Raw genomic sequence first — 27,594 nt, 5'->3', positions numbered from 1 at the left:
AGGCCGCTGCCCGTGGGCAGGGGTGCAGCCTCCTTCCCCTGCGCCTCGCCTTTCCGCGCCAAAGGCCGGACCCGGCCGGCGGTGAGTCGCTGACCCGGTGTGGGGAGATCCCACATCGATGGGCAAAAAAATGACCTGTTTTAACTGGAGGGTCCAAAACATCTGAGTGAACCGTGTAGCTCATGGGGAGGGTGCCCCCTGGATTCTTACTGGCTTTGAAAGAAAAGATTTGAAAAGAGCTGAAAGATGAAGAAATCTCAGATTTGCGGCATAAAAGAAGCATGAGAAAAGGCCTCTATGCTTCATCTTCGTTACCATGTGCCTCTAAATTTGCTAGAGGAGCTGGTATACGTCTGGCTGTTCAGCAGTTTGCTGTTAACTTGCAAAAAGTGTTATGTAATCCCCAGAACGAACACCTGCGAGTGAGTGGTGCGCCAAACCCATGGTGTCTTGTGCTTCCATTTATTTTACTTTTCATTCATTGCCACATAGTGAACAAACATGGTGCATATTCATCCTGCATTTGTGTTTAAAATGTCGTATTATTCTGTAAGATCTCTGTTCATAATACAATCAGTACCTTTAGTTTCTGAGTGGAGGGTGGGTGGAAGTCGAGTTACACATTAGAAAGCCTGTTGTCGGGGAAGTTGCAAAAGCAAATCTACAAGGAGAGAAGAGGTAGAATTGAGTATCAATTAACTATCCTGAAGGAGCAGGTACCATGGTTTCACAGTAGTCTATAGTGCCACTGTAATAAGAGGTCCAGCCTCATCCCACATACCAAAACCCCCCCACTTTTTAAAAATTGCTATAAATTTCTTTATCTGACATGCTGCATCGCTGTCAGTGGAGAAGACAGGCAGTAGAAAGGAAGATCAGAGGTGACAGAGGAGAATGGGTTTGCCTGTGGCAGCAGTTGTGGTTTATGCTGGCTTAGAGTGGCTGTGAAAACGCAGCATGATGTAGTTGCAGGTGGGAGCCATTGACAGAAACCTGCTCTTATAGTGTTTGACTTCAGCAAAGTAGAACATGTTAAAACAGAACATGAAAATAAATGCTAAGTTTCACTGTTTATGAGCACATACACTGATGCAGTCTGCTGACATTGACTTTAGAAAGTTATTAAGGAAATTTGCTGAGTAGACTTTTTTAAAGACTCTATGTTGCGTGTATGATAGCACTTTGGAAAAGTTGGGTTTTAGCACTGTCATTTTAGCGGAACAGTTTCTTACTGAGAGGTAGGATCATAGAATAATAGAATGTTAGGAGTTGGAAGAGATCTCTAGAAATCATCTAGTCCAACCCCCCTGTGAAAGCAGGGTCTACGTATAAGGGTGTATTGGACAAGTAACATAGATTTAAAGCTGTGAGTTGAAGCAAACTTTTTTGTTATTTTTTTTTAATTCCTGTTGTTTAGGTGTATGACCCTTTAAGAGCCTTTACTTTAAAAGAAGATATGTGTTAATAAGTTAGCTTTTAAGTCAGATGTGTCTAGACTCCCAAGTAGGCGCCAAGTTAGATTGTGACTGAAGGAGTAAACAAGATGAGCAAAGGTACACTTGTTTTTCTGTAACTATTTGTAATTTATTTATTTTTTTTTTTACCAGGAAAGAAACCTCATCTCCTTTGTTGGGAAAAGACAGAGCAGACACAGTGATCATTGGAGGTGGTTGCGTTGGCGTGAGTCTAGCCTATCACTTGGCTAAGGCTGGCTTGAAGGATGTTGTTTTGCTAGAAAAAACTGAGCTCACTGCAGGATCTACTTGGCATGCAGTAAGAAGTGTTTTGTTAATCTAACAGCAGTTTGTGTATCCAGCAATGGTGGAAGTTCCATTACATTTACATTTCCTGAAATATATATATAAAATGTATAGTATCCAGATTAGCTATCTTGTTTTATAGATACAAACTCTATCACCGAGTTATTCATAGATTGACTGTATGAGTTTTGAAAAGCTTTCAACAGCTATTCACAGTACAGTTTTCTCATTTGTAAAAATTGGGACATGTACTATCTTTTGAAATTACTGGAAGGTGACTGTTAGCATATTTATACATTTTTGGCAGTTAACAGGTTTTAGACTTTAAACTTTATTTTAACTTGGACTTTTAAAGTTTAAGGTTTTATTTCTGTAGACTTCATCACTGGAAGTGATTGCACTGGCATGCGTGAATGGAAAATGTGAAATTTGGCATTATTGTATGTGTAATTCTATTTTATATATGTGCCATCCTGAAAAATAGGTGATCAAGAAACAGCATCAGTGTCCACTTCTCAGAGAATATCACTCTCCCAGAAACTCATTCTTATTAGAAACAAGAGCTTTCTTTCCTGCCACTTACTGACATTACGCAAAGTCTTGGATGAGCAAAGCCAACAACTATAGACTGTGGGGTTTTTTTAAGGCTCAATGTTAGTCTGTACACTAAGGAAAAGAACTAAAAATACATACATGTAGTAATGATATGTAATAATAATGGGACACCTTCCATAACAATACTAATCACCTGGGCTTACTAGTGCACAACATGCATGTTAAGTAATTACGTATTTTCTATGTCAGTGTCTGGATTAGGTAGTGCAACAAAATGAAATGAAGCATGCCACAATAGTAGATGCTTTTTCCATGACTGAAAATATAATGCTGGTAAATTATTAATTTTGTATTTTTGCCATTGATTTATTTTGGCATTTCTGTCATGGGGTACTCTATGGCACTGTATGTATCAGAAGAGTAAAATCCTCACAAGGAAAGGTGGGAACAACTTAACACCGCGGCTAAAGACATACAATTACTAATACAAGGTAGTTATCATACTCTTGCTTAGAAGGAAACTTTGTGTTTACTTGTCACCTTTGTTTTTCCTGCTTTTTTTTCTCAGAATGGCAGTGAACTCAAAGATGGTCTCTGTTGTCTAGCAGTCTTAATCTATGAATAAGCTCTATTTTATGTAGAAAAAAAATGAACTATATAAAGTGTTTAAAACAGTTTAGTTACTTATTTTGAAAACCTGTCGCGATTTTGCATTTCTATTGTCTCACTTGGAAGAAGAGTTTTACTGAGATGTCGAATTCAATAACAATTCAATACTGCTTTTTTTTAAGTACTAAATACCAGCAGCTATGAATGTCATCAGATGGATGCAGCTGTCTGTACTGTAAGCAGGTGAACAGTTTCCTTAAATATAGAAGAGGCTGTAGCAACTTCTTGATTTTACTTTTGCGTGAGCCCAAAAGGGCTTTCTAAATTCAGACCTGGTAAATTGGTGTGTGAAATACAAGTAATAATTTCTTAAGACACTTCTGAAATGCAGCAATTGCTCTTCAACTGCCACATGAGACAACTGTTGAGAATAGAAGAACATTGACTTTCATTGCTCTGCTGTTCACACTCCAGAAAAGAAATAAGCCTTGTTAAGATCTTGCCTTTGTGAAGGTCTAGTTTCTCTCCCATCTCCATTTGCAAGAAGGAAATGATGCCACTACAGCATGTTTAATCACTTGACTCTGGAACAGAGTTGTGTGTCTCTTCCAAAAGATTTGAAATAGACAACTGAAGAATAGTTTAAGGAAGAGAGGAAACCATAGGAGAGAAAAACTGCAAAAGCATTATGAGTTGACAAGATGAGAAAAGACAGATGTAAAAACGTGTGGAGGGAACAAGAAAGCCGTAAGTAGGGAAAGGGTTTTATTTTTATATTTGCAGCAGCTGTCTCTGTCCATGTGTTGCTTTTCTTTAGAGTATCTTGACAGTTCCTTTTTTGAATGACACTTGGAAGGAGAGAAAGAAAACACTGCATTTCTAATCGTAACTCTGTGATATTGTTTCTGTTTCTTTTTTGAGGCTGGTTTAACTACTTATTTTCATCCTGGAATAAACTTGAAGAAAATCCACTCATATAGCATCCAACTCTATGAAAAACTGGAAGAAGAGACTGGACAGGTATTCTCCTTTACCTTTAAAGTATCGAGATCAATATTCACCTTACTAATACTCTTACAAAAAAGTTTGGAGTTGTCAGATTTTATATGTGTGTGTTCATGACTATCATAAGACTCCTTTTTATTGAAATACGTTTTCCTGCCTACATGCCTATGCTATAGTCTGGTGCTTAGACATTGAATATTTTAGATGGTTTCCTAGATCCTTCTAAAGTTTGAGGAAAAGGTTTTCATAAAACAACACAGAAGCTCAACAGACTGAGAGTCTGCAACTTTAGGTTGGTATACAACTTAAAATAGTATTACCAATCTGGAATGACTGGATTTATTATGATACATTCCTGCCTTAAACATGTCCACTTAAAAATTCATGTGATATGATGCTGTCTATACTTGAAAAGATTGCTACAATTCTTCTCATCCCTTTCAGAGATGTGTTTTTATTTAGTGACATAAGGAATGGGTATGCAGAGAAACATGGGAGTCGTCTTTTTTATCTGGCATCAGTCAGCCATATACTTAACTCATGCTCGCTTCATACTGCAGCAGAAATTGCATGATCCTCACTGTACTAGTCTACAGACTTGATAATTGTAATAAAATGGTTTTTTTCTTCTTTCCTCTAGCTAGTAATATACTAGTAAGATACTACAGCAGATTATGATTGTGAGTTCCAATAAAGGACTTATTCAGCCATATTAGTGTCCTGTGAAGTAACACAGAAAAGGTGAAGTAAATAGTGTATAACAGAAAGAGAGCATTCAGTGTCCCTCTATATAAGGATTTCTACTTTATTAGGAAGACAAAAAACGATGGCTGCTTATACATTGTGTCAGTAAAGGTTCTTACTCTATTAATAGGTTACTAAGTGATAGACTTTAATATTAGCTATTATATTTGAAATATATCTGATTCTGTTTTTGGAAGTGTATGAGTGCATAAACAAATCAAATCTTAGTAAAAAGAGTAGTATCGTGACACTCAGTAAAAGCTTTTGCAACTGTTTTGAAGATAATATTTATTCACCTAGAAAGTTAATTTGATAACTTTTAAAAAATATTTTCTCTCAGAGTTAGCGTCTAAGTCCTGTTCCCTCAGGGCATCTTGTTTGAATCACTTTTCAGTGATACTAATGGCAAAATTCCTGTAGACTTCCCATGGCATAAGAAAATGCATTTATGGGCATAAGTAAAGATTTTTCATTAATTCGCTTCTGCTCTTTGTTTTAGGCTGTGGGTTTTCATCAGCCTGGTAGCATCAGAATTGCTTCAACCCCTACTAGGGTGGATGAATTCAAATACCAAATGACTCGTGCTAGATGGCTCCCAACAAAGCAGTACCTAATCACACCTGAGAAAGTACAAGAGCTATTTCCCTTGTTGAACATGGATATGGTAAAGAACCTAATTTTATGAAAAATAACTTCCATTGACATTAAGTATTGGTCTACCAATTATATAGATGTAAGATCTGCTTGCTTTGTACAAATTGTACAAGAAATTCTAGATTTTCAGTGAAAAAAATGATACACTATGAGCTAAAATCAGACTTACATTCATTTTAGTGCATACTGTATGCCAATGTGCATATATATATAAAATATATATAATACAATATTAAAAGCATTACAGCCTTTGATTGCATGGGAGAATGAGCAATTTTACTTCTGTACACCATTGCTACATAGGATAGCTATAACCCTGATATTATTAAACATTTTGAAAGTTTGTTTTGATTTGACTCCTTAAGGTTTACTGCATTCAAGAAATAAAGTGTTTGAGTGGGTTTTTTTAAAAAAGTTAATTTTAATAAATTTTAATTGCTTTCTTTTTGTGGGATTTTACTTTCACTTAGGTTTTAGCTGGCCTGTATAACCCTGGGGATGGTCATATTGATCCTTATTCTCTCACTATGGCCTTGGCTGCAGGAGCCAGAAAATATGGTGCCCAATTAAATTACCCTGTCCAAGTGACTAACTTGAACTCCCGATCAGATGGGACATGGGACGTTGAAACTCCACTTGGAATAATTAGAGCAAAAAGAGTTGTGAATACTGCAGGTAGGATTTGGCATAAGCATTTATATACTCTTCAGATTTACAAATCATCTGACACGGAGCATCTGTACTGAACTGTGTGTGTTACAGGAGTAAGTAATAATACATGGTTTTGAACATTCTCTCGTTTTGTGGTAAAATGTAGTTTGCACACATTACTTCACAATATTATGAAAATTTAGCTCTTCCGTTAATTGTCTTTGACTAATCATTAAAATTATTTCTCCAGCATTTACTAGTCAGATTGTCTTTAGTAGCAAAAGAGACCTTTACTGGGGTACAGTAAGTTGTGTAGAAGAGAGGCTACTGTCTCTGCTTATTGTCCTCTAAAATCTTAGGAAAGCTACTTAGGAAGGAAGGTGGGATGTACAAATGAAGTAGAAATGTCTTCACTGGTTTTCCAAAGAGGCTCAGGATTTGCAGCAAGTAAGATAACCCTGCCTATTTCAGTATTATCTTTCTCTAAGATTTAACTCTATCCACATATCCTTGAAACAGAAGATCTTTGTTGCTCTTTGGGTAGTATTTTAAACATGCACTTGGCTTAACAGTACATTTTTTCATGTTATAAAAATTTCCTAACTCAAAGGAGCTTGTATTTACACATCAATTTTTATTCCTCATTGCGTTAAAAAAGCTAAACTGATGTTTCTGCTTCAAAGAGCTTTTGGACAAGAGTCTTCTGGGTTTGTGTGTGTTTTCCTAAGCAAGTTGATAGGTCTGCAAACCTGTATTCAATCTAAACTTCACCTAGTTTTATGTCGTTTTATAGAAGTTATTGAAAAAATATATTATTGATGAAACTGTTGGCACCTCCTACATGAAGGGTGCCTTCTACTTAGAAGATTTTCTGTTTTCAGTTTTTGAAAATATGCTGAGTATTTACCATTTGAATGAAATTTCTGCAGACTGTCTGTTTTAAACTGAGTCCTATCTGCATTTGTAGGGCATGAGTCTTCTACATCCCGTCTCAGTGTATAATCAGGCTTTAGTAGGAAGCAGTGATGGCTGAAGAGGATTTTCTCTTCTTGCTCAGAAGGGACAACTGAGAGCAGGGATAGTCTTTATAATTTCTTTCTACATCTGTGCAATGGAAAAGAAAAAACCTGATATTTCTGGTGCAAGGTAGAAAAAATGAAGACACTGAGTGAGCTAGGGACTCATTGTTGGGTGGAATAGGCATGGCTGACAATTAGAATTATGAGTGAGTTGGGCTGGAAGAGGAGTAGACTGGGAGAGTGAATTGCTTGGGAAAGGTTCCTGGAGGTAATTGGGAGGACAGTAGGTTTTAGAGGACTTGCTGAATAAGGAAGTTCAAACTAGGAGGGACTGTGGGGGTGACGTTATGTAGAGGGATAGTGAAAAGGGATCTGACAGTTCTTTAAGGGAACAGGAGCTTTTCGGAAAAAAAAATGAGGAAAAATACTTGAGGAATGGTTGCGTGTGAAAAAGAGACTGGAAAACTGAGACTGTTTAAGCTGTCTGAGCACGAAAGACTGGTAGGGAGAGGTAGATGGGAGTAGATTGGAAACAAGAGAAGGCAGATGGGACAGGATTTGGCAGACAAGGAAGACTGACTTGCACATGGAGACAAAATAGCTGGAAAAGGTTGTAAAGATTGGAGTAAGAAGAATAGAGTTGGAGGCAGCAGGAAAGCAGAGCAGGTGTAGAACAAGTAGGTATGGGGAAGAGTGAAGATTGAGATAGAGAAATTTGGATGGAATGGGGTAAAAGAGCTGAACTCTGAGAGGATGCACTTTACTATTCTTTCAGTGTCTGAGATGTAGACAGCCCTGTGTTAGATCATTCCAGGCTTTCAGTGAAGACCAACTGGGAGACCCACTGAAAAGTATCCTTGCTCATCATACACCTTCCGTACATAGATGATCACCTGCTATTGCTATAAGTCTAGCTAAAATGGCAGGGATCTGAAACAGTTCACCTTGAGGTTCTAAAGCAGGCTGTGAGCGTCACATAATGACTAGAAGAGTTCAGTATGCTTTTTGGAAAGCGAACAACTACACAAACAGGGAAACCAAATTAAAAGGATTTTACTTAGACTGTAAAGTCAAGCACTTAGAAGGTGAGACGCATCGGTATTTGATTGTCTTTGGCTATCAGTTCATGTGTTTCAGACATGAATTATGGGACAGCATTCAGTTACAAAATCACAAGCCCTTTTACTAGTAGGATCCTTAGGTGATTTGTTGCACAGTATAGATACATTGGTCTGGGAGTGGTCCAAGATTATAGAATGGAAATGTAGTTCTTTTGGCAATCAGACTTCTTGTATAGGCTACAAATGCCTAGGCAATTGTTATTCCTAACTATTGGCTCTGAATCATATGGATGAAGTATCACAGATGTAGTAATTTCATTGTATTTTTGTAGTATAGTTATCTTTGTTTGGCTTATATATCAAGTTGACATTAGGCAGAGTTTTGTAGTACATGCCTTTAAAAGTTTATTTGCAAAAACTAGAAGGCACCCTGTGAAATCTTCGTAAGTCTTTTTTATTACTTAATAGGTTATTAAACCAACAGTATATTTAGTAAATTCTCTTGTGTAGTTAACTGTTCAGCCAGAATGAACATTTGAAGCACATTTGAAGCACATACTGCTTAACATTCTGGCTAAGGATGTGAAATCAATACTGTATAACACATTTCTCTCATAAATGTTCTCTCAGCTAACTTTCGTTCTTCTCAGCCTTGCCTTATTCCACTACAGATCATGACTGATGTAATTCAGAGCTCATATTTTAGGCTCATGTTGCAATATGACCAAAGAAAAATGTATCCAAAGGCTTTCTACATTCTCTCTCCCTGCTCATCCCCCAACTGACATCTGCTGTGGAACTGGAACAAACTAGTTTCAACCAACCTTAGCTGTTCCTTATGTGAGATTTCCATTCTGGAAGAAAGCAGATGCCTAATAAATAATCCCTGACATGAACTACTGGTACTGAGCCTGCTGAAGTGATTTGCAGCCTATTTATAAGAGAATGTTTGATGAAAGTCTACAAAAGTAGTGAATTTAGTTTATATATGGAGTATGTATGTGAATGTATAAGCACGCATTTGCAGACATGTACACACTGTATATACAACCATTCATATTACGTAGTGATGGAAGATTTTTTTAAAACGAAGATAGTCAGATTACATAGTTCAGCAAATATGCTAAGTAATACCACCACTAAATATTTCAGCATCAGATGTTTGCAGTCTCTACAATTTAATCTTCACAAATGTCCCAGAGATGTAATTTATGCCTTCATTTATCTCTACTATGTGTGATAGGACTTGACATCTGTTTCCAATTAGGATGTTGCTTCAGATAACATATTCTTCCTTTTGCCATTTTTGTGTTTGTAGTGGCTTTTGCAAATAGTTCAAAAACTTTAATAAAAAGAAACTGTAATAATTTTTATTTAGTAAATGTCAGCTGTTGTTATTCTAAGCAATTAAATAAGCACTTAAAATAAATGTGGTTTTTTAAAAGTACAATATTTAAGATTTGATTTTCAGCAAACCTAAACTATTTGTCTTTAATTCAAAAGCAATTTTAAATCAGCTCTTTTTCTATTGTACTTCTTCAAACTTAATGGCTAAGAAATGTAATATTATTTTGAAAGAAGAAAAGTTCTGCTTCAAAGACTTAAAAGTACATCTAAGTTTTATTTTCTTTGAGGAGCCTGAATATCCTTTCTGTCCATATTTTCCCACAGATTCTGTTTTAGTAAGTAAACAAAATAATGAATTTATTAGAAGTACATTCCCAGAGCGTTATGTCTTTCCCAAATGTCTCTTTAAGTCCAAGCTATTTTGGCAGGAAAACAGTGCAATGATACTAGAGATGGAATTTTCTGCTACTTCACCTTTTCTTCTCCTCTGTGGATCAATAGCTGACCTTACCTTAAAATTGTTTTCTGCGTAGGTGACATGGAAGTGCACAAATCAAAAGAAGTTCCCTGAAGATTGTTAGCCTCCAGTTAAATCCATATCTGTATTTGTCATTTATAATGGAGGAAACCCCTTGCAGATGTGCTAGAAATTCAAATTTAGTGGTGGGTTTTGATTGTTTTTTATATAACAGAATATAAAATGAGGTTTCAGTAGCCTTGAAGGATGTTTTGGTTCACTTGCTGTATGACTATGGCATGATTTTCCCTGAGCCAGCTTGACGGATGTAACAAGTATTCTGTCAGTAAATCTCCTTCAAGTGGTGAGGATGCCATTAAGAGACAGGAGACTTCTGACCATAAGTGCAGAACAATAGATACTGGGTTTTAGTACTTACTGGGCAGGGGCTTTTAACTGAACAGACCTCTCTATTGTGATCCTGGATTCCCTGTTCCCTTCCTTCAGCTGGCTGTCAGCAATTGTCAAATGAGTCACCACAGAAAACACATGCAAAATTTGCATTTTTAAAATCTGTGGTTGTTAAACCCTGAGATTGGTTTGTAATATTAAGTAAGAGACGAGAGCCACCTGGTGGGGGGGAATGGCACAAGGCCAGCATAGCCCAAATTAACTTTCCTGATTTTCCTGGCTTGAGGCCATGCCAGAGATGAGAGGATGTGTTCCCAAGGTAATGTCAGCAAACAGCACGGGCCAGCTGCTACTTGCAGGACAGGGAGCCAAGTGCAGTGGCAAGACTGGCAGTGCAGGGACCAAGCCAGCAAGGGCTCCATCCTACCGGGCACAAGGAAGGGAACAGGGTAGACCCATGACCAGAAGCTGGGGTCAGGCCGCAGTCCGTATCTCCAGTCAGGCTTGTGGGGATGAGGCACAGGCAGATCTGTAGTGATGAAGCCAGACTAAGACCAAGCCAGGAAGTTGATCCACAGGTCAGGAGCAGGTCTGGTGACGGTAATCAGGGTCAGATACTGCCCAGTGGTCAACAGACAGGGCCACAGAGATGGTACTGGGCTGAGGTCAAGCTGGGAAGTAGTCCACGGATCAGGGTCTGGATCAATGAGGTCCATGACCAGGCATAGGTATGGTTGTGACAGAGCTGTAAACAGGGACACCTACAATCAATCCAGCTCAGACAGGTTCTGGAGGCCCTGAGCTGACCTGAAATGGGGCTCCTGTACCCATGGGCAAGGATGTGGGTGGAATCATAGAATTATTTAGGTTGGAAAACATCTTTATGCTTATTGAGTCTCAACAGTCAAGGAGAGGCTGTTCAGGATCATTAATGCCTGTTAGTGCCCTCAGGACTTTGAGAGCTAAGTTTTGACCAGATCTTGGAGAGTACGGAATTGAAGGGATAGGTAAGACCATTTGGATAAGAAAAGTAAACAACAAAAAGGAAGAAAATTTACAACTTAAGATGAGCGACATGAGTGTAAGTCCCAGGAAAAGGGCAGCTGTGTTAGGTAGCAAATCTTGCTGGAGGTATTTTTTCATAAACAGCTTGTAATCATCTGGTTACACAGGAATCAGGCTGACCTGCCTCCTTTTCCTGGGTGCCTGCACATTGCCTTTTATTTGGAAGGCCCTCTTCCTCCATTTTGCCTTCCCACAACCCTCACTCCTGGACTCCCCTGAAACTCCTGCTTCATTAGATTTCCCACCTTTTTTCCCACTTCTGAGACCTCTCCTCCTTGATCCAAAGAATCAGGAGAGTGAAGTTGAGGGATATTCCAAGCTTCTTACAGCAACTACCATCTCAGTTGTTATTTTTGATTCCTAGGTCTGTGTGTTCCAAAATCACAGCAGATGTGAGCCACGCAGAGCCATGCAGAGCCTGAACTAATAAGTTTAACAGTTGAGTGGCTTACACTCCTTGACTTACACAGGTCTCTCACCAAGTGAATGTTTCTTACCAGCCTAGCCTTGACCGAGAGGAAACAAGTCTTCCTTAACTTGCACGTAGTCATACACATGAAAGCCTTGAGAAGGCTACAGAGGCAAGGGAAACAGTTGCTTGAATTTTCTGGTCTATATAGGAACTTCTAGTTGGACAGTTATGGGAGAGCACACTGACTACTCAGCAATACAGACATAATAAATTGATTACTGTGTAAGAGACATAATTAATATGAGTCACATGATGCAAATATGTTGAGGCTTAGAGGAGGGTAACATTCTTGAGGTTAGCTGGCTGAAAATACTGTCTTGCTCTGTTGGGATGTTGGGTAAGCATACTAGCTCATCTGGTTGATAGTAAGAGGCTAGTATACACCTATGGTGTGAGATAATTTATTCTGCCTTTTAAATGTCTCTGAATTTGCTAGAACTACATTGCAGACCTACTTTACTGAAATAAACCGTAGTATTTGTGGGACTGTTAATTAAATTTTCCTCTGAACTTTTAGAATTCTAATTTATGTCTTAGCAATTATTTTTTTTAATACCCGTGTACTAGAATGGTATGTGGTAGTATAATTAGGAACAGTGACATGGAATTATGGATGGAAAATTATACTAGATGATACGAAAAATAAGTTGAAAATTAAAATGGGAAAATTTCTTCACGTTCCACAAAGTGCAGTGCTTCCTGCAAATGTTTTATGGTTATTTTCTGCTTGCTAAAATTGGTGTCTGAATTTTTCTATTTTCCTTTTTTTTTTCTTTAGGCTTCTGGGCCCGTGACATAGGCAAGATGATTGGCCTGCAGCACCCTCTCATACCTGTTCATCATCAGTATGTTGTGACATCAACTATCCCTGAAGTAAAAGCCCTAAAGACAGAATTGCCTGTGATTCGTGGATTGGAAGGATCATTTTATTTGAGGCAAGAAAGGGATGGTCTTTTATTTGGTGTCTATGAAAGTGAGGAGAAGATGAAGCTGCAGGACTCATGGGTAACAAATGGAGTCCCACCAGGTAATTAAGAACTTTAGATCTTTAAACTTGATAACCATTAACACACATTTTGATGTGTGTAAATTCTAGCCTGTCATACTGTCTTACGTAATAGAAAACAAAATATCTGCAATGCATGACTGTAATGTAGAAACCTTTTTTTCAAAGAACAGTTGTAACTCTAACGGTAAGAGTGAAAAGAAATGAAAATGTAACATAGAAAAAGCTCATCTGAAATAGTCACAGAATAGACATCTACAACATAGTCGTACCATACTCTGTGAACAGGTGCCTGTGTGTTGTAATTAGATGCAGTCACCAAACCTGTGTTATATAGCCTTTTGCAACTGGATGGAGATTTTTCTGAACTACAGTTCTCTCCAGCATACTGACAGGTGCTCTGGATTTTTGCTGTTCCTCCAGAGATAATGTGGTTGTGGAATAGGAACACAGGTATAGCAAAGCAATGTCCTCTACAAAATGCTATACTGGAATATAACTGCGAGAGAGCTGTATTTTTGTATAGAATTTTTGTACAAAACCATCCTAACTATGTCACGCAGCTGCTTATTAAAAAAAAAATCAAAAATTGCAGTGTTATACCTGGGCTCGTGCTTTCATTCACTTCTAGATGGAAGGCTATATTAAGTCAGTAGTGTTGTTTCCTAAGGAAAAGCAATCAGCATTGTTGAGCTTTTGATTGCACTGCCACAGCTTCCTGAATTTACTGCTTCCAGTAATGTCAGGTCCCTCTACAGAGTCATGTTCAATAATGCTCAGAGCCCAGACTGAAGGGTGAAATATATCCAGGAATTCACTAAACACCATGCAAATCATAAGCTGAGACAGGCAGTATCTTTCTTTCCTTACACAAATTGACTCATTGAGAAAAATAAGTGGGTCTTATTAACATAGAAGGAAGCTTCTGTGTCTCTCCACTTCCTCTCTACTTAATTGTGGAATTAGCATGACCTTAGGGTTAAACAAATATGTGTAAAGGACAGTATAACTGCAGTGACAATATGCTTGATCCTGCAGATAACTTGGAATTTATGCACACAACTTTGCTCATGTAGAGTGGCAAAGGCTTGAACATTCTCAATTCCATGTAGCTTTTATATATGTAGATTGCATAACTGTATTTAAAATGTACACATTTTCAGTGTAATTAGTATATGCTAAGAGTCTATATTTGTGCAGGTTTTGGAAAGGAACTTTTTGAGTCTGATTTAGACAGAATAATGGAGCATATTGAAGCTGCTATGGAAATGGTCCCTGTTCTGAAAAAAGCAGACATCCTAAACACAATTGCAGGTCCTATGACCTATTCTCCAGACGTTCTTCCTATGGTGGGACCACATCAGGGTGTCAGAAATTACTGGGTAGCAATTGGTTTTGGGTAAGTAAATTCTTCATGACGATTTATGTTTGTCATATTATTAAAATGGCAGTTAGCTCAAGATGGGTCTAGAATTGAAGGCATACTAAGTAGAAGACATTGCTGGCTTTCTGAGTGATTGACTGCTCTAGAGATATGAACACACTAGTGGTCCTGACTGTTGAGGATTGAACTGAAAAATTGCTGAGTGTTTGTAGAAAGCAAATGTAGAGGGCAGTGTGACAATAGGAGTGAGTGTTTTTATTGGTGTCATTCTCCTATCCATTATGATATTTGCTTCGAATGTGATTTATATCTTACATCCTCTGGCTACACTGAAGTCAGTGATAAAACTGTTACTAACTTCTCTTAACTGCCTTAGTTTGACCGTTGATTCGAGATGGATAGAGTGAACTGAATACAATTCCAGGCACATGTTATTGAACACATTCTGGTTACATTGTTTTTCCAGTTGCCTAATTTGCTGTTCAAAATCCAGTTCAGTCTTTTCCAGTTTTCTTTCAATCCAAACCAAACAAACCCTCAGATCATAAGATAAGGTAGTATTGCTAACGTGCTTTCTGAGGCTCTCAAAATAAAAAGGTTTGGTAATTTTGCAATGATTCATTGTGAAAGGTATTCACCTTTGCTGCTTGGATTTTAAAAAAAAATATTGTTATCTTTTAGTAACATTTGCAGAACTTATAGTTACAAAAGTGGTTTGCCTAGTCCTTGTCCACCAAAAAGACTGTTTAAGTTCATTGCTCAGCTGCCAGACTTTGGAACCTGTTTTCCTTCATTGATGTCATTGGGAGGAGAATCAAAGTTCTATACAGGAAAAAATGAAGACCAGTGTTACATGTTTAAGGTTTTAAACAACTGACCAGGAATTTGATTAAAAGTTTAGGCACAGGTCGTGATTGTCATTGGATTGCTTTGTCTGCTTTTCAGGGACTTTTGACTGTTACATGCTTCTGGGTCACTGCAGAGTCTCTACCAGTGTTGTAATTTTTTGTGTGCATTAGCAAATCATTATCTCATAGTCAACTAGCAGGGACATTGTGACAGAGGACTTAATGCTGTTATTTTAGAGGCTTTTTGTTATCTAAAATTAGCAGCTTGCTAGACGTTTTAATGTTCAAAGAAGTTGATGAGTATAGTTAGCAGAGCTTGTAGCACTGTTTATCATTAAGGTTGCTCAATGCTTCCCATTTTCACTTACTCATAGCTTTGAAAAAGCTACCATGATTAAGCTAGATTTTTATTCAGGGAAGTTTAAACCAAAGAAAGAGATATTGGAAGGTATGTTCTTTTGCTGTGCTAAGGTTTCTGAGTGAAGTCTTTCTTTTGAAAAGCTCTAATGTCCCTGTATTTTGAGGATGAATTTAAGATTTGACAGCAGTGACCTCTCTCTCATAGATAGGCCTGTCAGTCATTCTTTACCAGATCTATCTATAAGGCCTGTTCACAAACTTTTATAAATGTTACAGCTCATAAACCCTTAAGAGAGACTTACTAAATTTCGTACCAAAATTCCTGGATTCTATCTACAGTAGTATTCCACAGCTAGAGATTGAACAGGAGTTTTCCTGCAGAAATGAGATAGAAAAATGACTAAACCTGGGACAAAGACACTGTGAAAGGGACCGTGGTGTGCAGGGACCCAGATTTCCCAGGAAACAGAAATGGAATGAATCAAAAATTGGTGAGAAGCAAGGAGTAATATATAAGACACACAAATAGGAGAGGGACAACAGAGAATATAATCTGTCAGGGAACGGAAGGAGAGAAGAAAACCAAAGAAGGGCAGTTTATGTTCATTAAGGAAATTTTCTCTAAATCCTCATTTGAAGACTAAGATTCCTAAACTGTGCCACTCTTCACAGCTACTTGTAAACATCCTATCCCTGCACAGTATGTGTTTCATTCTTGTGTAGCAGAACTGCAGTGGATGTATTAATACAATCAGCTCCCCGTTATCTGAGGTAATGAGGGATTTGAGGACCCTGAGTAATTTAAAATCTTTCATAATGTAGGCCCAGGTAGGAGCAACTGACCAGTGTCGCAGAGTTAGTGCTGCAGATCTCTGCGGAGTGTAGAGACCACTCAGTCCAAATGCAATTTCAACCTGTAGAAACTCCACATTGCAGGGCGGCCTCCCTGGCTGTCTTGCCCCAGGGTTACCCTGCCATCAGTTCGGCAGTATTCAGCTGAAGCAAAAACTTCATTTATTTGGTCTGCATGCCCGCCCATGGCCATGCAGTGTTGTCTGTACTGTGTTCCCTTGTGCTTTTGGCTGCAGTGAATGGTGCCAGGACACTTAAACTGGTTAAAACTTCTGGAGCTGTTCATGAAGGCATCATAGTGGTAGTCGTAAGACTTATACCCATGGATAACTAAGAATTGTCTAATTAAATTAATGTCAGCAATAGCTAACTCTTCTGTAGTACTTGGAGAGTGGTAGTTAACAAGCACTCTACTGCAGCAGCTGTGGTGATAGAAGCTTGTGCTTACAGCGTCTGAAGAATTGTGCTGAACAGCATGAAGGAGTGAGTTTGGCAGAATTACTTCATGTACTCAGCTGTTTGGTATTTCTGTTTGGTATTTAAATAAATAAATAACTACGTAGGGATAAAACCCTGCTATAACAAAGTAATCTCATGAGTATTATGAAGTCAGGCATTCTACAAGTGCCAGAACAAAGCTGTCTGTGTAACCTGAATTTATTCTTCTTATGTATATGCATTAGAATTAAATTATGACTTTTTTTTTTTTTTTACGTAAGACCCTTTCCTGTTTAATTGAGGACATAGAATTCAGAATGCTGACTTGATGACCATCAACTCCAGTTTGTTTTAGCTTCACTATTTGTTGTGGGTGTCTTTAACTGAATTGCTGCACGCTAGTCTAAACCTGGTTTTGGACAGATTTACTGTTTCTTCAACAATTTTTCAGTTGTGCTCGTTGGAGCATTTCACAAATAACTAAGAATTTATTTTCACATTTTCCCTAGACAGAAAACTATTCTGACACTTCTTTTTTAGACTTGACAAATTAATTCACAGAGATATTAAAAAGTTTTGTATAATTTCTTATTAATAATTATTTGACATTAAGTGTTACAGTGTCAAATCTGAGGCGCTTGTAATTTGACATTACATGGTACTGTTTGGTTGTATGTGGACTGAGTAGCAACATGCACATATTGCAGGTCAACAAAGATCCTTGTTGTCCGGTTCTGGTACCCCTCAGAAACATATTTCACATGCAACTTTTCCCCTATGGGTGTTAAGATTTCAAGCATTTTGAAAGTAAGAATTATATAGAAAATATTTAAGTAAGGAATCCTTAAATCTATTGTTAACTTTTGAGCATCTATGTTTGCTGTCTGGTGTAATTTCTTTACTGTAGGTTTCTAACAATACAGTCAGATCCTTCACACATCCATGTAGAAACCAGACACACTTCTGCTGCAGACTGGTAGCAGAAAACTTCTATGTGTTTATTTTGTTAGCATAAACTTGCTTGAACCAATTCTTTTTTGTAGTGGTAGTGGAGAACAGAGAAGGTAAATCAGGTGAGAAAAAGCAACTCTCAAGCTCTGGCACGACTGCAAACAAGTTTTCTAGTTTTTTCCCCACTTCCTGTGCATTCCCTGATTTTCTCTGCAGTGATATAAAAAGCACTGCTGATATTTCAACTTTCTTGGTAGTGTTGTCTCCTGACTTTGCTGCTATTGCTCTCATCACTACAATGTAAGTACTCACTGTAGCTACTAGAATGTCCTAGTCTGGTTTTCAAACCTGAGTCTGATTTAATCAAACCTCTTTGAAGAAGAAGAGGTATTCTATAACTAGGAAGTGTATTTAATGGATATCAGAAGTTTGAGAACTTTCTTTAGTAATAATTGTTAAAGAGTTCTAACGTCTTTGGAAATTACTGCTAAATTCTGAACTGGAGAGAAAGCTTGCTGTCATCTCAAGCACCACAACTGCTGTACATTAACAGTGAAGTTCTGCTGCTGACAGTGGGGAGGTGGAAATATCTGTCACTAAGGTATGTGATCTTGGAAAACGATACTAAACAGGAAACACAAACAAACAAAAAAGCAGGGGAAAATCTAAAATACTTAAGGGGCTGTATTGATTATATATGTTAGTGCTGATTTTTCAAAACAAAACAACAAAAAAAGGCTTGACACTGCAGGAATTTTTCCTGGTTTTAAGGTATGGCATTATACATGCTGGTGGCATAGGAAAATACCTCAGTGACTGGATCCTTGATGGGGAACCTCCATTTGACCTGATAGAAGTAGATCCCAACCGCTATGGAAAATGGACCACCACAGAATACACAGCAGCCAAAGCAAGAGAGTCTTATGGTTTTAATAATTTTGGTAAGAAGCTATTTTTCTAAATACATTTATAACCTGAGAATGGACTCCAATGAAGTCTGTCTCTAGATTTCTCTGTTTATATACATATATTCTATCTTGATGATGATCTTAGTATGCCATGGTTTTTGGGTTTATCTTTTTTTTCCCCTCTAGTTGGTTACCCAAAAGAGGAAAGATTTGCTGGAAGACCAACAGAGAGAACCAGTGGGCTGTATCATGTGCTGAAATCACATTGTTCAATGGGCTTTCATGCAGGATGGGAGCAACCTCATTGGTTCTACAAACCTGGAGATGAGACTGGATACAAGTAAATGAAAGATTACTTTCCCCCTCTCCAATAAATTGTCATGATAGAAAGGGACAAAGGAGTTAAATTTGATGAGAAGCGTACATTTATCACTCATTTTGACTATCTATTAGGTAGATTTTCCGTTCTTGTTTTTTCCATAGCTTAGAATCCTTTTCATTCTGATAATGCAGATATCTCAAAGCACACGTCAAGATATCTTGTAACTCTTCCAGATTTGGGATATCAGGGAGAAGCCTAGCTCAAGGAAGAGATTAGAGAACATTTTGTTCATTATAAATTTGTATTTTTCTCCCTTTCTTATTATTTGATCAGCAGCACAGTATAGTATTTTCATGAAAAAAGTCATTCCTCTGCAAATAATTCTTAGGAAAGGAGAAACCCAATAGTCCATTTATATTTTTCCCTTTGTGCCTGCCCACCTAGTTAGCTGCTTGCATCAGGGAGCTTCCAGCAAATGTTACTCAAAAGGGATACTGGAGTCCCAATCTAAATGAGGCTCATAAAAGAATAAAAGGACACATTTTGCTATTCAGTAATAAAGCTTTTGGCACCTTAAACTCAAATAAATGATTCAGCAAGAAGATATGCTATAAATTTACATGACAGACTACTACTTCTTCTAACATTTTAACAGTTCACAGTTTATTGTACAAAATGGTTGGTAAAATATCAACCTATATCTTTCTCTGTTGTTAAAGGATTTTAATAATTAAGCTATGTTAGACCGAGGAGAATATTGGGTAAGCTACCTACAGTTAGGAAACTCTATCTCTTTTGGATCATTATTAAACTGAAGAAACTGAAGACTACGTTTTGCTGAAAAGAGCACAAAATTTCCAGATTGTGTTGACATGTGTAAATGCTCTGTTTCAGACCCAGTTTTCGGCGCACAAATTGGTTTGACCCTGTGGGTCGTGAGTATAAACAGGTTATGGAAAAAGTCGGTGTGATTGACCTGTCACCATTTGGCAAGTTTAAAGTAAAAGGCACAGATTCTGTTAAACTGCTGGATCATCTATTTGCAAATGTTGTTCCAAAGGTAAATGGGACAGTGGTAACTGTTTGAATGTAGGCTTTAGACAAACAAGATCTGTTTTAGAAATTGAAAATAAAGCATAAGATTATTGCCGTATTTTTCAGATACCAAACACTCAGATCCGTTGGAGAAATTGCTGTGTCAGGAGATGTATTTCACTCAGTTAAGAGTGCAAACAGTGGAGTTTATTCTAGAGCAGCTCCAGGTTGCTGACAAGAACCTTTTGGCACAGATCATGGAATGGCTGAGGTTGGAAGAGACCGCTGAAGGTCATCTTGTCTATCCCTCTGTTCAAAGAGCAGGTTACCTGGAGCTCGTTGCCTAGGACTATGTCCAAGTGCCTTTTGAGGATCTCCAAAGATGGAGATACTGTACCAGTTCTCTGGGCAGCCTGTTCCTGTGCTCAGATACCTTTACAGTGAAAAAGTCTTTATGTCCAGACACAACCTCCTGTGTTTCAAACCTTTGTCTAAGGAAGTCCAAGTGAATTGCACCTGAAATTCTTTTACAGTAGTAAATAGTAGAGTAGCTTGGCAGTTTCTTGCCTAGAACTGTGCTGTAGTGTGGCAGCTTGCAGTGAAAAATGCTCTTGCTTGAGTACAGCTGGATGTTTTATTCTTTCTGGATGCCCAAGTGAACATGTTGTTGGTTTGGGATTTTTTTGTTTGTTTTTTTGAAATGTGACCCATGCTTGTTTTCCATGCCCTTATACTGACTGTTTTACAGCTGGCTGCCTTGAGCAAGCAAGGTTGCAAATATTCAGGATGCTCAGCTTTCAGTTCATACCTGTCCTTGCACTACAAGTGTGATGGCTCACAGAACCTTGGAATAAGATCCTGTTTTCAAAAATGGTATACTGTGACAAACTGCCTCAGGTTTCTTGTTCTTGGTCCTCATTTCTTTTATCTTCCTGCTTTGTCAGCCACTCTTACGAAGTGCTTTTAACTTCAGAGATACACCTCCAGCAAGCAGATGTTCCTTTCTGAAGGCACAGGGTTTGCTCATTTCAGCACAGTATTTCTTTAAGTTTTTGCTGTAGGTATTTTTTTTATTTTCTTCAGATACCAGAGGGAGGAAGCATAGGGAAAAACAGTAAATTAACTGAGACTATAGTTATGAAGGTACATAACTTCTTCTCAGAGGTCGGAGCCAAGTGAATGGGAAGGCTGTACACAAGAATGGTATCCTGTAAACTCAGGAGAAAGAAGAACCTGTATGCCATATAGTCATTTTTTTTTATCTGTATTAATTTTCTCTAGCAGTATAGATTGAATATCTGTCTTCTTTTTAGCCTGGGGTAGAGACAGGGTGACTGTGTCATCAGTGGGAATGGATAACACTGGATATATTTATGTGATGGAAGGAAAGCAAGATTAAACAGGAAATTAAAAGGACAAAGCAAATGCTTTCTATGGAGTTTAATTAGTGTTGTTAAGGGCAAAAAGAATATTAGACAGCAACGCAGAACCAACCACTTATGAGTCCACTTAAAGATTCATCATTCACTGGTATTTAACTGGTATTTAAGCTGTCTGATTTTTGGTACAATTCATGATTGTTTTCATCATAAAATAATTCAATGAAGTTACTGGAGCTACACTTGTATCACAACCAGGTTGAGTGTGAGTAGCATCAGATCCTGAAAATTCAGCTATGTAACTGTAATACGCCAGTAATGTAGTATGACCTTGCAAAAGTATGTTAATATCTGCATTTTTTTAGCTTTTTCCGTTTGTTGTCTGGAATCTGGGCACTGGGTGATTGAAATGAAATCAGAGAGATTAAATTCTGCCTCTGGAATCAGATCAGTACAACAGCTATGACACATTCATATTTCTGTTTCTATAGATGATACCTGTATGGACATATATATGTGTTATGGTCACAGCTAAGTAACTATGATTAGAAGTTTTGCCTCTGGAGATTTTTGCCTCTAGTTTTGCCTCTGGATTCTGTGTTTCTACACAGAATCTTATTCAGATGTGGAGATGTAGCTTCACAGTCAGCAACTACGTGAAGTATAAATGCATACAAAAATCAGAGTCACAAAAGCTTAAGCCAATCCAACATTTCCTTAAAGTAAGGGACAAAGTGTATGTTATTGTTTTGGGATCTGAAAGCCTTATTCACATGATTGAAAAAGAATATGTATATCAACACATGTAGAGTTTTCTATTGTGATGATCAGAGAACAAACTAAGATTAACTGAATTTACTGGAAATGCATTCTTAAATCAAATGTGGCTTAAGAATATTTTTCTAACAGACAAATAACAAATATTTGTAAATATTTACAAAATATTTACAAATATTTTACAAATATTTGTAAAAGCTTTGATTTATCTTATTCCAGAATTTCATTTTTTTTTCTTTAAAGAAAAGTGTGAGGTTTCCCCTGTAAAGCTTAAGTTTGGCCAATTGTGTATCAGTCCACTTTTTTTTTCAAGTGAAGACATATTTCCATATATTTCATAATGTTTAAGAATTAAATAGTTTTATTTTGCCTTCTTAATAACTGCAAGTTTTGCTCTGTAGGTGGGTTCCACAAATATAAGCCATATGTTAACACCAAGAGGAAAAGTTTATGCTGAGCTGACAGTCTCTCAACTGTGTCCTGGAGAATTTATGCTTGTGACTGGCTCAGGGTCAGAACTCCATGATCTGAGGTTAGTTTATTGTTGCTACAGTAAGTACATGGTGCTATACAGTCACATTAATAGAGCAGCCTTTTTTTAAAGTGCCAAATTCTTAATAATTACCCAACAAACATTTTACTAAGTTTATGGGAATTCTACTTCTTTATTGATTTTGGTTTCTTAGAAACTTGATTGACTTGAATCCTGAAGTATAAGCAGTTGCATGTTGGATTATTGCCGATGTAGAAAGGTGGAGAATTCACTGATGGTTATGTAATACACTTTAATGGGGGTGGTTCTTGTTTTGCTGTTGAATCTGTTTGTGTTTGGCATTGTATGATGGAACACAGCATGGTTGTTCCTTTCTAGTGTTTTCTCTTACGCAAAAAAGAAAATTGGCTTTAAATGTGAGTGACCTCAGAGGCACTGACCAGGCCAATACAGACGGGTAGTGCATTCTTCCTGATACTGTGATAATGTCTTCTTCTTTGGGCTCTCGTGTCACAAACAAAAAGAAAGAAAAGAAGTAGAAGCAATTGCAGGATGACTTCATTAAAATGCTTTTTATAACTGAGTATGGAAAGTGACATTTTTAGTGCTATTAGTAGTTGTACATACATAATAAGAAAACAATTCTTCATCTAGATATTGCTGACAAATCAGTTATTCAGAATGAATCAGCACACAAAAGACTTAAATTCACTACCCCAACTAGTGTTGAATAATATATGTTTCATGGGAATCAGTAGGACCACTGACACATTCAGGAAACAAGTGGCAGAACCAGATTGCATTTACTTCTGCAGAATTCCTACAGTCCTTTTTGGTACTCTGCTGTGCCTGAGATCTTTTAATCAGAGAATCATAGAATGTGTTGGGTTGGAAGGGAACTTTAAAAGTCATCTGGTCCAACCCCCCTGCAGTGAGCCGGGACATCTTTAACTGGATCAGGTTGCTCAGAGCCCCATCAAGCCTGACCTTGAATGCATCCAGGGATGGAGCCTCCACTACCTCTATGGGCAACCTGTGCCAGTGTCTCACCAATCTTATTGTAAAGAAATTCTTCCTGATATCTAAGCTAAATCTGTCCTGCTTTAGTCGCTAGAGGCCCTTCCCAGCTTTCCTGTAGGCCCGCTTCGGGTACAGCAAAGTCACTGTAAGATCTCCCTGGAGTCTTCTCTTCTCCAGGCGGAACAACCCCAACTTGCTCAGCCTGTCCTCGTAGGAGAGGTGCTCCAGCCCTTTGATTATTCTAGTGGCCCTCCCCTGGACCCACTCCAACAGGTCCATGTCCTTGTGTTGGCGCTTCAGAGCTGAACACAGCACTGCAGGTGAGGTCTCACCACAGCAGAGCAGAAGGGCAGAATCACCTCTCTCACTCTGGTGGCCACGCTTCTTCTGATGCAGCCCAGGATACGACTGGCCTTCTGGGCTGCAGGCACGCATTGGTGGCTCATATCCAGCTTTTCATCCCCCAGCACCTGCCAGACCCTCTCTGCAGGGCTGGCTTCTAGCACATCATCCCCCAGCCTGTATTGATAATGAGGATTGCCCCGATCCAGGGGCAGGTCCTTGCACATGGCCTTGTCGAACCTCATGAGGTTCACATGGGCCCACTTCTCCAGCTTGTCCAGGTCACTCTGGAGGACAACCTGTCCCACCGGCAAGTTGACCACACTGTGAAGCTTAGTGTCATCTGTAAACTTGCTGAGGGTGCACTCAATTCCACTGAATATGTCTTCGATGAAGATATTGAATTGCATAATAAAATAGTACTCCATAAGATTTTTAAATACACTCATTTGACAGCTGCCTGAAAGGCAATACACAGATAATGTTTTTGACTAAAGCAAAACCGAACTTTCTGCCCATACTTTAAATACTCTGTTCATGAAGGAACAAACCAGGTTGACACTGGCATTTATTTAGAGATTTCTTGTGTTTATTGCTTAGTCTTTTTGTATGTTGAATTTTATTAACACATTCTGAATCCAAAGGCACATCTGTGTTCAGTCCTGTGGATCATTTCTGTCTCTATCTTGAAAATACTGCCCCACCCGTTTAAATTCTCTCCTTTCCTGGCTGTATCCCGTATGCTTGTGTTCTTATACCAGTATCTCACTGTTTAACACCAGTGATGGATTTGACTATCTAATATAACATACTTCCACTAATTTTAAGAAGGTGTGGCACGGGGAGCTGCTGGCAATATGAACACTAACAAATATTATTCCTTTTAAATATTTATCTAATCCAGTTATTTTTCATTAAAAAATAACTCAGTGTTCTATTTTTTATGCAGATGGATAGAAGAGAAGGTAGTGAGAGATAGATACAAAGTTGAAATAGAAAACATGACAGATGAAATGGGAGTACTTGGTGTAGCGGGTCCCTATGCACGACAGGTCCTCCAGAAGTTGACAAATGAGGATCTGAGTGATGGTTCATTTAAGTTTCTCCAGTCTAGACGTCTGAAACTTGCTGATATTGCTGTTACTGCCATTAGGATATCATACACAGGTAAGCAATAGAGAAAAGAGTCTCTTGAGGAAAGAGACACTGAATAAAATAATAACAATAGCTAAAATTATGTTGAAAAATAAATCTCATCATGTATTCGTAAGCAGTATGTTCATTACATTTTATATGTAAGTGTATGAGGAAATACAGTGTATTGATTTTCAGATGTGATATGGTCAGGGTCTGTGTTGAGTTTTCCAAGACCTTTCTCTCTAGAAAACGTTATAGTGTAAATATTTATTTTACAGAAAAAAAAGGCCAGATCTGATAACCTATCTGGTATTTGCTGCAAAACGGACGTCAAGAATTGTTTTTGGATTACCATATATTAGTGTTTGTCAAGTGGCTTTAAAATGTAATGCTGTAGTGCTGTGTATTTGGTTTTCTCTTTTACTTTATTTCTTTTTACTTCCATCTCTACTGCAGGAGACTGAATTCAGAGGATTTTGAAGCAGATGATGTAATTCATATTCTCTTTCTAGTATACTGACTATGATACAATACACTCATTTTATGCTTACTTACACTCAGTTACGTTTGCTGTTCACTTGCCAAGTCATCATCTGTTTATAAGCCATTAAGCTTCATCTTGCAATTTTTTTATTGGTTATTCTGATTTATTCTTCCCTGCCAGATTTCAGTTAACAGTTTAGATTAGAGTAACAGTACTACCGCTTAAGAGCTAGAGCATAAATCCTCTGGTGATTCCTGCAGGGAATTTGACTTGCTGTATGATAGTGAAATTGACTCTAGAATGTGAATTAACACTTACAGCACTGATCCCCACTTTTTACCAAGGGTAGGACTGTATTTATTAAGATTGTTTCATTGTTGACCTGATTAAACCATTAATCCTGTTTGTTTAACAGGTGAATTGGGCTGGGAGCTATATCATAGAAAAGAAGATTCTGTAGCTCTTTACGGTGCAATCATGGAAGCTGGCCAAAAAGAGGGAGTTGACAACTTTGGAACATATGCTCTGAATGCTCTAAGGCTGGAAAAAGGTTTCCGAGCCTGGGGAGCAGAGGTCAGGAAATACAACTTCTTTATTATTCTTTCTGTTTATTTTTTTTTATTGATTCATCATGACTATACAGCTTTTAGTCAGAGTTAGCACAGAAAATGTTTATTCCAGTTTCTCAATCTAACATAAAAAGAAAATTTACTTTGAACAGGAAAAGCTGCTATAATTCTCAACAGTGTGTTTTCTAAATAAAAGTTACTAGTATACTCCGTTGCACTGCTGGCAAAGAGACAATTATTTTGATTCACTGGTGTTTTTCCCTCTTGCATATAACAAAATTATGAGGGCTTTGCTGAACTCTGTTGTTTTTAATTCAAAGATTTGGCTGATAGATTCTGAAAATGTTTTATTTCTATAATAACTCTGTCATGAGAGGCCAATTATTCTTACTTCATAATGTCTTTAGAACTTTCTCATTTCCTGTTAGCTTGTTTCTGCTGTATTTGCTCACTCACAATAAAGAGCTTCTCATGGGGCCTAGAGAATTTGAGGAAAATCAGTGTAATTTCTGCTTATCTGAAGTTTTTCCTAATTCTTTTGGAAATGAAAGAACTCAGGAAGATGAAATGGTGGGCATCTAGTGGTCTTTTTTTGGTTTTGCCCTGTGATAATTTTTTTTTTATTTCCTGCTTCAAACACTTTCTAACAAATCATTCCCCCTAACCCTAAGGGAAAGGTGATGAATAAAATTGGCTTTGTATTTTGTTTTACCATCCAGCTAAGACATTCTGCTGTGTTTCAGTTAATGTGCACACCTCAGTTATTCAGTCTTCTGCAGGTCCCATTCTACTTTAATGAAAAATCCTCATTTTTACTGAAATGTGTGTTTACTTTGCATATTGAAACTTAGATGAACTATTTACATATCCATACTTTATGTTAGGCATAATACCAGATAATCTGTTGAAATCATGTATTGGAAACTTAGTTTGCTCAGATGGAACTTGCAAATACACAGCGTGGAAGACATTGACACAGGAGTAAATATAAAGATGCATAGAATGAATAAATAACCTCCCAACCCCAAAACTCTGATGGTCCGTTGTTTACAGATGATGAATTTGTATTTTTTAACAGATGAACTGTGACACTAATCCCTTGGAAGCTGGACTGGAATACTTTGTAAAACTAAACAAGGTATGTATTACTATTTTCAAAGTGTTATATGTCCAAGGTTATTCCCTGAAGTGTTTTAGAAGAAAAATGTCATTACCTGTAAATAGAAAATGAGCAAGTATAAGAATAATTACTTTATAAATACTGATTGATTTAAAAATATTTTCTGTTTCTCCATGTTTCTTGCTAACAAAATCATACACTAGATCAGGAAGTTGCAGATACTGAATGTTGTCTACATGAAAAATAAACCTTTTGTGATCTATTGTGGTAGAGAAATATGAGTCATGTGGTTTTGTAAACACATTATATACAAGCTGAACAAGCCTGTTTGTATTGTGAAAATGTTTTACCTGCTTCTT

The 27,594-nt window shown here is 37.7% G+C and overlaps 1 protein-coding gene across 1 annotated transcript; it reads left to right on the top strand.

The window, feature by feature from the left end:
- Positions 1-281: 281 nt before the first annotated feature.
- DMGDH (dimethylglycine dehydrogenase) lies at positions 282-27,253 on the top strand (the record flags this gene model as incomplete). Its single annotated transcript, XM_009876271.1, has 15 exons — positions 282-422; positions 1,418-1,458; positions 1,608-1,773; positions 3,846-3,944; positions 5,173-5,337; positions 5,798-6,002; positions 12,589-12,837; positions 14,017-14,215; positions 18,421-18,590; positions 18,744-18,897; positions 19,774-19,939; positions 22,472-22,602; positions 24,875-25,092; positions 25,962-26,119; positions 27,194-27,253. Coding segments are annotated over exons 1-15 (2,322 nt in total), but the record flags the coding sequence as incomplete, so codon positions are not given.
- Between the last annotated feature and the right edge of the window lie 341 nt (positions 27,254-27,594).

Source organism: Apaloderma vittatum, unplaced genomic scaffold, assembly GCF_000703405.1.
Source record: "Apaloderma vittatum isolate BGI_N311 unplaced genomic scaffold, ASM70340v1 scaffold4759, whole genome shotgun sequence".
Taxonomy (NCBI): domain Eukaryota; kingdom Metazoa; phylum Chordata; class Aves; order Trogoniformes; family Trogonidae; genus Apaloderma; species Apaloderma vittatum.
The sequence above is the reverse complement of the archived record's forward strand: the minus strand, read 5'-3'. Positions and strand labels throughout refer to the sequence as shown.